Source organism: Pinus tabuliformis, chromosome 1_2 (genome assembly GCF_031772625.1).
Source record: "Pinus tabuliformis cultivar Carrire ecotype Pingquan chromosome 1_2, CPIR1, whole genome shotgun sequence".
NCBI classification, from domain to species: domain Eukaryota; kingdom Viridiplantae; phylum Streptophyta; class Pinopsida; order Pinales; family Pinaceae; genus Pinus; species Pinus tabuliformis.
In genome coordinates, this window is record NC_142298.1 from 1314807340 (window position 1) to 1314817137 (window position 9798).

At 35.3% G+C, this 9798-nt stretch overlaps 1 protein-coding gene across 1 annotated transcript; it reads left to right on the forward strand.

Moving 5' to 3' along the window:
• Positions 1-605: 605 nt before the first annotated feature.
• Positions 606-6465, forward strand: LOC149211053 (uncharacterized). The gene is made up of 6 exons (XM_089394521.1): positions 606-816; positions 967-1080; positions 3184-3494; positions 3644-3813; positions 3919-4940; positions 5051-6465. Exons 1-5 carry the CDS (start codon positions 613-615, stop codon positions 4671-4673), a joined length of 1554 nt encoding a protein of 517 aa, XP_089250647.1. The 5' UTR covers positions 606-612; the 3' UTR covers positions 4674-4940; positions 5051-6465.
• The last annotated feature ends 3333 nt before the right edge of the window (positions 6466-9798 follow it).

A 9798-nucleotide genomic window follows, 5' to 3' on the forward strand; every position in this document is an offset into this window, starting at 1 on the left:
TGCTCCAATTACAAAACAGGTGCCTAGTTCTTCTATACCTAGTGCCCCTGCAGAAAAGAAGACTGCTCCAATTGCAAAACAGGAGCCTAGTTCTTCTGCACCTAGTGGCCCTGCAAAAAAGAAGACTGTTCCAATTGCAAAACAGGAGCCTAGTTCTTCTGCACCTAGTGGCCCTGCAGAAAAGAAGACTGCTCCAATTGCAAAACAGGAGCCTAGTTCTTCTGCACCTAGTGGCCCTGCAGAAAAGAAGACTGCCCCAATTGCAAAACAGGAGCCTAGTTCTTCTGCACCTAGTGGCCCTGCAGAAAAGAAGACTGCCCCAATTGCAAAACAGGAGCCTAGTTCTTCTACACCTAGTGGCCCTGCAGAAAAGAAGACTGCTACTTTTCCAACAAATGCAAGAGAGAAGCCTAGTTCTTCTGCACCTAGTGGCCCTGCAGAAAAGAAGACTACTACTTCTCCAGCTACCCCAAGTGTTTGCCCTGATACCCAGTCTTCTGTTCATGTTAATAATAATGCAGGTGGTTGGTTATGCTCTTGGTGTTATAGTGGCAGCTATGAGGTTTGATCCTGGGTCTCCCATAGATTAGGCCTGGCAGTTACCGATTCACCATGTTGGTAAAAAAAAATAATAATAATGCTATTCATTCCTCTTCTGGCGTACCAAACCAGAATACCCCTACACCCCATGAGGCTACATCGTTTCCTCAACCTTCTCCATTTCCATCTGGAGATGTACAAACAACTGCTGCAATTGAAGATGTTAATCTTGATGGCCTCATCCAACATATATCTGGGCTCCTAGAACGCATCAAGGTAAGGGAAATTTTTTATTATTGGTTGAACTCCTCTGCTTAAAAAATTTCTAACAATGATTCAGGTTTCTAGCCCCCATCAAAATGTAAAAATTTAAGCAGTGTTTGTTTGTCACACTAAATTGAGTATGTTTCCCCTTTTTATGCTCAGAAAAAGTCATCACGTCCAACACCGTCGACTCGCCAATACTGGCCTACCAGTTCAACCGGCTTAACGAGACTGAAGGAAATCCTCACAGAGGGAACAGAGGGTGCTTCTACTTGGGTACGTATTCACTTTGTGTTTTATTGCTTAAATCTCAAAACTCAATCTCAAGTTCGTTTTATTTTGATTTAATGAATATTGATACAAAATAATAACCTAATGGAATTTTAAAAATTTCATTTTTTTTTTTGTTTTTTTAAAGTTGGGAATGTTATAAATATTTTGAAATTTAGATTTAATTTTAAATATAAGATGGACAGTTTAAAAGAAAGTGTTTTGTTTTTCATTTTTAATTCTCTTAGTATTACAAAGTTCACAAACAATTTCATCTTGATAGTTTTGGGAATTGATCAACACCCAATTTTACTATAAAGCTCGTGAGAATTTATTCTTATTGTAACAATCTTTATTTTTTTTCTTTGCACTAGTCAAACAAATAAATGTTTTTTTTTTTTTGGGTTACTCACCTCCTTATAATCAACATTGAACATTCTTATGCCATCCCCACTTGAATGGAAGATGGTTTTGGCAAGAATTCGAAACAATTTTGAGAATCATCTTTTCTTCCATATTATTTATACATGATCATAACCATAATCTCAATAAAGTAAAAATTTACTTTAATCAATAAAATAAAATAACATATATCTCCTTTAATTTTAAGATTATAATTTTTTTATAAATTACTTTTAAATATTTTTTATTTTCTTTCACAATTCTTTAAAAATATTTCAACCCTAAATTTTATATTTCTATAAAATAAATAAATATTTTTATGTTTCATAATTTTCAATAAAATATAATTAGTTTAATTGAATATATACCTTGTGATTCAATATACTGCCTTTTAAATATAAATCAATTCCAGATTTCAAATTTTTGACTTCTTAGATTAAATCAATTAAGATGAAACCTAATTGCATAGAAATTTATAAAATCAAAAACCAATTCTAATATAAACTTAAATTAATATATAAAATGTTATTTTTTATTTTTAACAATCTTATAAATATATATTTAATGATTTCTAATAATAAGTATGGATTTATTTAATGTCATTTATAATTATTTCAATCTCATATAAATTGAAATTATTTCAATTAATTTTTTTTAAAGTTAAATTTTTGAATAAATTATGATGATTTGATAAATGATGATGATGATGATGATGGTTAATGTCCACTGAGACCAAACATTGGTCTATCAGACCTAAAGAAACAAATTATTTATTTTGATTTAAGATTTTATTCCTATGCTCAAAAAGCTTGGAGAGAAGCCTCTCGAGCTCACTATGATTTTGACATTGTAAAAGGCTAGGAAGGTCAGTATTGTAACAAAGATTGTGAAACTAAGATCTAATGTGATTGTATGCAGGGCACTCTAAGAGGAAGTGGTTTTTATCCTTGATGTTCCTATTCTCACATATATGGCACATCCTTTCCATCCATGGAGTTTTAGGAACAACCCAATGACGTGTTTCACTATGGAGCTCATGAGAATTCGTTCTAATCTTTGCTATATTAATTTTCTTCTTTGAGCTAGTTAAAATAGAAAGATACTTTTGATCTTCTAGGGTGGGGTTGATGACCTTCTTATAATAACTTAATTTTTTTTAGCCGCTAAATCTTTCTCACACCACATTTTTCTTTGAACTTAGAAGTAACAATATCTTTCATGTTATTTATGTTTTGCAATGCATCATTCTCGATGATCTCCCAATAGTTTAACTAGGCCCTCGTGCCCTCGTGTCTTTATGTTATTGAGTTTTTGCTTGTACAACAGAGACCTAATCATAGCTAGGCTCTCAATAGGGGAAATACTTGCTTCTATAAGGAGAATAAGATAGGGTGTATTTAAAGTAATTGTAATAACTTCATATATATTCAAACACTTCCAATAATAAATTTTGATTTATTTAATGTCATTTATAATTATCTCAGTTTCATATAAATTGAAATTATTACAATTAATTATTTTTTTAAAGTTTATTTTTTGAATAAATAAGGATAATGTGATAAATATTATTATAATTACTTTAAATAAAAATAATTGTCGACTGCTCTATAGATTAAATTTTAGATTAAAATTTAATCTATAATTTTCAATCAATCAGAAAAATACTGCTTATTTCATCTAAAATTTTCTCTATGTTATGGCCATCAGAAAGATATTGCTCCAGGAAAGATGAATATATTTCGGACTCTTCTGAATGGAATATCAGAGCTACACTGGGCTGCTGCATGTCTTCTTGTGGTCGCAAATGTTTTGGAAAGATACGAAACCATTTCTGCCCATAAATATGAATGCCTTTGTCTAGTGGAGGAAATGTATAACTTGGCCCACCATATAAAGAAACTTAAAGCACGACCCAAGTTGAGGGAAGAGATGGAAGCTTCTATACAAAATGCAACGGAGCTGATATTGGAAGGTGCCTTCATGTGCTGCACACAAATCGATTCCTCAAAATTTTCCAAGTGAGTACCCTGCAACACTCTCAATTAAATTAAATAAATTCCTGTATGTATTCTGGAGGTCTCCTTGTTAAGGCCAACTTTTATGTTTAAGTTATATTTCTGTACATGTGAAAGTAAAATATATTACGACTGAAATGCACTAATTGCAGGTTTTTGTTAACGTATGTGAATCACGATGAACTGCTTAAATTTCAAGGCAAGTTAAAGAGAATGTCAAAGCGTATGGAGAACGAAATGGGTATATGCATCTACGATGCCATTGAGTGTAGGATGGAGCGTCCGCAGAAAGAACGAGAGCGAACATATCCTGAATATGCAGGTAAATTGTGAGGCAATTGGTTTTTGAAAAGCAAATATTAATATCTAGAAATTTGTAATAGTTATATTCTAATTTTTTATTTGTGTTCTACTATTGTGGAAACAGTGGGAATTGAAGAACCATTGCATGAAGTTATCCAACTTTTAGATTGGGAAAATGAAAAAAATGCACTGGCAGTTATCTTGCATGGTTTCGGCGGAATTGGAAAAACTGTTCTTGCTGATGCTGTGTTTGCACGACTTTATATAGAAGGCTGTAAATATTCAATGGTCAGATTGGACGATATAACATCAAATCCAGACATAGCAGAGCTAAAAAAATGCATATTAAAAGATTTGACCATAAAAACACCTATGGGGATGACAGATAAACAAGAAGAAATTGGGCATCTAGTGTTGGAGAATATTGGAAGATTTGAGGATGGACAAAGAGAAATTGGTCGCATGTTAGAGAAAGAGATTGCATTCATTTATATCGACAATGTTGTGCACGGAGATCGTCTACAACAGATTTTGCCTAGGGACATGAAATCTGCAAAAAAGTTGAGATTACTTATTACTGCAAGAGACACAAATGAATGCACAGGGTGCAGAATGGAAAAGAAAGTGTATGCTACAAAATGCCTTTCCGAAACAAAGGCCTTGAATATTTTGAGGAAAGAAATGGATGGGGATGACATGAATGAAACCCAAATGAAGCAGATAGTAAAGGCATGTGGTGGAGTTCCAAAATTGTTGACACTGGTAGCAGGATTCATACGTTCCGATGAGGACAAACTGAAAGCTTTTCGTATAATGATGGAAGACACAGAAAAATTTAAAGGTAAACCTTTTAGGAATATAGATCGTTATGTCTTTTAATTTGACAATCTGCCTGAAATATCCAAGGATCCATTTCTGGACATCTGCTTCTATTTCAGTGGATGGGATTGGGACACAATGGCAGATATTTTGGGAGAGTCTGAAATGGATATGCTTGACAAGAGAGCTCTTGTCACCAGAGACACAAACATGAATGTAAAGATACATGATATCATTTTGACAATTGGCCTCAACAAGGAAAAGGGAACGAGATACACATTCACTGGTGCAAGTGCAGATCAAATTCAGGAGTTTTTAATGATTAAGGTGACTAATTTTTTTGCGTGAAAATATATCATATATACAATATATTTCCTAAAATGTTTAGGTCAATCCTTATGATTAACTCGATTTTACTTATTATCAATTGATTGCAGGACCTCCAAGGAATCAAAGGTCTCTGGTTTAGTAGAACTAAAGATCCATTATATATATCTGCAACGAAATTAAATTTAATGTATAATTCACTGAGAATTCTTGCCCTTGGAAATTCGACAAAAGTGGAAGAAACATGTCATAAAGCATTTGAGAAGCTCGTATTTTTCCAAGGAGAAATTCCCTATCTTCCTTTCAATGTGTCATGGTCAAAGGAGTTGAGGTATTTAAAATGGCAACCTCAAGATTTGAATTTACTAAAGGAGGTAATAAGTCTTCTCCACATATTTCATCCCTTGTTCCTTTACTCAATTTTTCTTCAAAAGAAAAATATGAATTTATTCATCGTCATGGTTTTGACAATTGAATGTATTATTTCCAGATGCCCTCCAATCTGAAACACATGGAATTGCATCGAAAACTACATTCCTATGACTTTGAAATCTTCTCCAGTGATCTTCAATAGCTTAGAAATATGAGGATACTCGGACTAATCCACTTTGCAGGGTTCAAAAAGATGCCTGAAGAGTTGGGTGATCTACTAAATGGATTAGAAGAACTAGCTCTTTCATATAGCGAATCAATAGTGAAATTGCCCAGCACAATTTCAAAGCTTCAATTTTTAAGAATATTGAGAATGGATTATTGTTTGAGTTTGAAGCAGTTGTCAAAAGATTTTGGATCATTGACTTCTTTGCAAGAACTCAATCTTTTATATTGCAGTTCTATACCAGAACTACCAAGATCAAGGATAGAGCTTCAATCTTTAAGAAGGTTAACTCTTTTATATTGTACATCTATAGAGGAGTTACCAAAATCAATTTCAAAGCTTCACTCATTAAAAGTATTGAAAATGGATAAATGCCTCTGTTACACGGGAACAACTCCCTAAAGGTGGGAAACCCGTTCCAATGGTTCCCACGCTCCTTCCTTTTTTGTGGGAGCTGCAATGGAAGCTTGGGAAAGTTCCGGGAGCTTTGAAGACTGTTCTTTTTGGAGTTCCCGCGTTCCCTAGGGTTGGGGAATACGAAGCATGTAGACAAATATGTTGAACTGCCCACAAAACATGAGGCTTTGTTGAAACCTTTCCAGGAAGAAAGGCCAAAGACATCCTTAACACCGATATCCTTAATTGAGAAACTAGAGCAATCTCTTGATGGGTAAAGGAAGCATGTGACACCTCAATGTAAGGGTTATATCTAGGATGTCATGTTGATGAGTATTTATTTTTTAGTTTATGTATATGTATCGCAAAAGATTGTGTGCATATTGTATGTGGCAGTCAATGCTTAACCATTAGAGTTGCTTTACTTTTTCTCATAACAATAACTAGAGAAACACAGGTAAAATTGTTCCTTTGTATTTTTAAGGCAGAGTGTTTCAAATACTGGTCATGTGTCAGAGAATTGATAATGAACTTGACATTTTAATATTTTATATATACAAAAGGGAGAGACTCAGGAAGAGAGACACCCAGAGAATATATTTATATATAAGAGAGATTATATATTTAAATTTATTTTAATATTTTGATTTCATATTAATTTTGATTATTATATAATTATATATTTTTTATTTTTTTATTATATAATATTACCGTTCTCGATTAGCTGTTTCTTGTAAATTTTGGGGAAACCTCTAGCCGTTCCCGACACCCGTACCCAAGTTCCCAACATTCCCACGTTCCAGAAACTCATGCAACATAGATAAATGCTCTAATTTGAAAGGATTACGAAAGATTTTGGATCACTAAGTTCTTTGAAAAACTCAATCTTTCAAATTGAAAATCTATTAAGGAACTATCAGTATCAATTTTAAAGCTTCAATCCTTAAGGATAGTAAGATTGAATTATTGTGCAGGTTTGGAATGGTTGCCCCATTTTGGGGTATTGAGATATTTACAGGAACTTGAATTGGAAGGCTATGAGAAACTAGAACTACCACAGAGAGAGAGCCTCACCCCTCTCCTAAGGAGCATCGGAACTTTCAAGAATCTTAGGAAATTAGAGTATCTTTTTCCTGTCCAGTACTAGGGGAGCGGACAAGAAAAATGTTACAGCAAGAAGTTTGTAAAAAAATCAACGAGGTGGCCTCTCCAATGCCTTTTCCCAGCTTCTTTGTTATGTAATGGATATACTTATTCTACCATAATTCAGTTGCAATGACCATAGAAATTCTTTGTTTCTTGGTTTGTTCAATGTAGTTGAATTTCTTCTGCGACAACCCTCGTTTATTGAATATCATGGCTCTCTTTTCGGTTTATAGAATATCGTTTCGTCTTTTGCGATTTAACTAAAGCTGCTTTCACTTTCGAGTTATCTGATGCTGTGTTTTCTTGTCCCCGTGACAAAACAAACATGTTTACAATTATTATGAATCACTACAGGTGCACAACTGCCCTTGTTCTAAAGCATTATATTTGGCGTGAAACATTCTAACCCTGCATTACTAGTGCATTTGAATTTGAATTTGATTGGAATAATTTATATCTGTACTGCATGTGCACATTGTAGTATGATTATATGTATATATAAAATATGATTATATGTATATATAAAAGATCGAGGATCATTGATGTATAGTTTGTCACCCATGATTTGAACACAGATCTTCTGAGTCTACACTGATCCACTAGCTGAAATAACTGAGTCACAGAATATAATTTAAAAAACGGTCAACATTTGTCCACTAAATACCATTTAAATTTTTTTAAACGGTCAACATTTTTGTTTATCAAAACAGATACACGTTTTCACTGAAAAATAAATATGTCATTGTTAACCTGCGAATAATTTTTAAAACTGTCTAGCAGATGGGAAATGAGAAGTTTTAAAAATATATACATATATATAACCTAGCAATGACATATTGAATAAAATATTTAAAATAATGTGACGTGGCCACCAAATTGAATAAAAATTATTATATAAGAAAAGTGCCTACCACTCAAACTACCTTTCGAGAGACATCGACATGAAAGGCGTGGCCAAGATAAAAGCATAGGAAGTCTCTACATAGTATTCACATCCCAAACCATGACCACGCGAAGGTACTATTTTACATTGATTGAGGAAGAGACAATTTCACATTTACTGCTTTTATTTATTATATATAAGTAGAAACATTTCCTCTTCATTGAGGAGGAGGGGTTTCGATGTAAAGTGTGTTATAGTTATTAATTTATTAATATACTATTTATTAAGCTGATAGGTTTTTTTATGGTGAAGTTTTTCCTCACGATACTATAGCAGATTTGTTGGCCTTCAAAGAATACACCATTTCCACCGTGTGATTGACCATGGGCCTCTGATTTGCGATTCTCCCTCGAGGTTCTTTGACTCTTAATAACCGCACATCAGCCACATGGCAGAGTGTGACATCATGACTGTGGAAAGGGTGTTACGTCATAAAGCCAGTGAGCAGTGCCTTCCGGGGCTAAGCCCTTTAGCTTGGGACAGGGGGGCGATTCTTTAGAATACTGCGCTACAAATTGTTCCAATGTGTAACGCATGGGACCACATCACACGCGCCTAGGCCTTTATAATATTGCGGAATCACAATTGGTGATTTCACAATGTAGCATTTGGTTGCAATCCCAAAACTTGCGATCTCCGATGAGTGACGTGGCCTGATCTACGTGGAGAGGAAATGAGTGAAGCCCCAAATCGGAGCCCTCTCTATCAGCAATTTCCAATCGGAGGTGTAACCTTGGTGCACGGCATGTCAATTCACCGATTGTTGATCGTCGATCACCTTCTATGTTTGGGCCTTGGTCCTCTGTCTCTTCTTGTGACCGCAGTCTAGCCCCCGTATCGGAGCCCTTCAATCGGAGGTTTCACTTCTATGGACAATATGCCTCAACCTACGATCATTGATCTCCCATATGTGACGTCATCTATCATGTCCCTTCTCAAACACTTTTGTAACACGGTGCTGCTACACAATTTTACACAATTTTGGCTAAGGAAGAGAACCCATCATTTTTTACTTAGGGACTTAGGAGGCAATTCAACTTTATTTGGTTGCTAGTGGAATGTGAGGGCCACCCACATGGGAGTTCGAATTGGCCCATTCGAATAGCTTGGAAGGAAAGTCTAATAAGTGGATGGAGGGGCCCACATGAGGCTAGAGAGGCCCAAGGAGTAATAAGGAGGGATAAACTCTCATTTTGGATTCATTCTTACACCTTGCAATCAAAATTACTTGGATGTTCACTCTGCTGTTTAGCTGGGTCAACTGGTTGTTTAGCCACGAATATATCAAGCGGGAGATTCAACCTCTACTTCGGGGGACCATCTGTGCCTGCCCTAGAGAGGCAGTTCCATAAATATTTCAGGAGTTCCAGGAGTGTGTTACATCACTACCATTCAGCGACAACAAGGAGTGTGTATTTCTGGCTAGCTGGAGCTATCAGTGATCAAGCATTTTCCGGGAGAGTTATATGATTGGGAGAGCAGCAAAGGGCCAACCTTTCTTGCGAGTTTGAAGCCAACAGAGCTAGCATTCCAGCAGTCTGATTTACAGTTATCTGGGCTTGTGCAAAGAGCCATCACTAGGCTCACATGAGAGTTGGAGGAAGCAATTGTAGAGCTGAAGCTGGCCGAGAGAAGTAGGAGATCACTTGGAGAGCCATTTGAGGAGGATTGCTGGATTTGGGAGAACAGATATTGTCAAGATTAGTCACAACAACAAAATTCGAAATTGAAGGAGGGCCAAGCTGTGAAGGGTCAATTTTTGAAGGTTGGACCTT

Excerpts from the sequence above, each read along its gene's own strand:
- LOC149211053 (XM_089394521.1), top strand. The coding sequence starts at position 613 with ATGTTGGTAAAAAAAAATAATAATAATGCTATTCATTCCTCTTCTGGC. Across the intron at positions 1,081-3,183 it reads CAGAGGGTGCTTCTACTTGG|AAAGATATTGCTCCAGGAAA; the intron begins GTACGTATTCAC and ends TATGGCCATCAG. Across the intron at positions 3,814-3,918 it reads AACATATCCTGAATATGCAG|TGGGAATTGAAGAACCATTG; the intron begins GTAAATTGTGAG and ends TTGTGGAAACAG.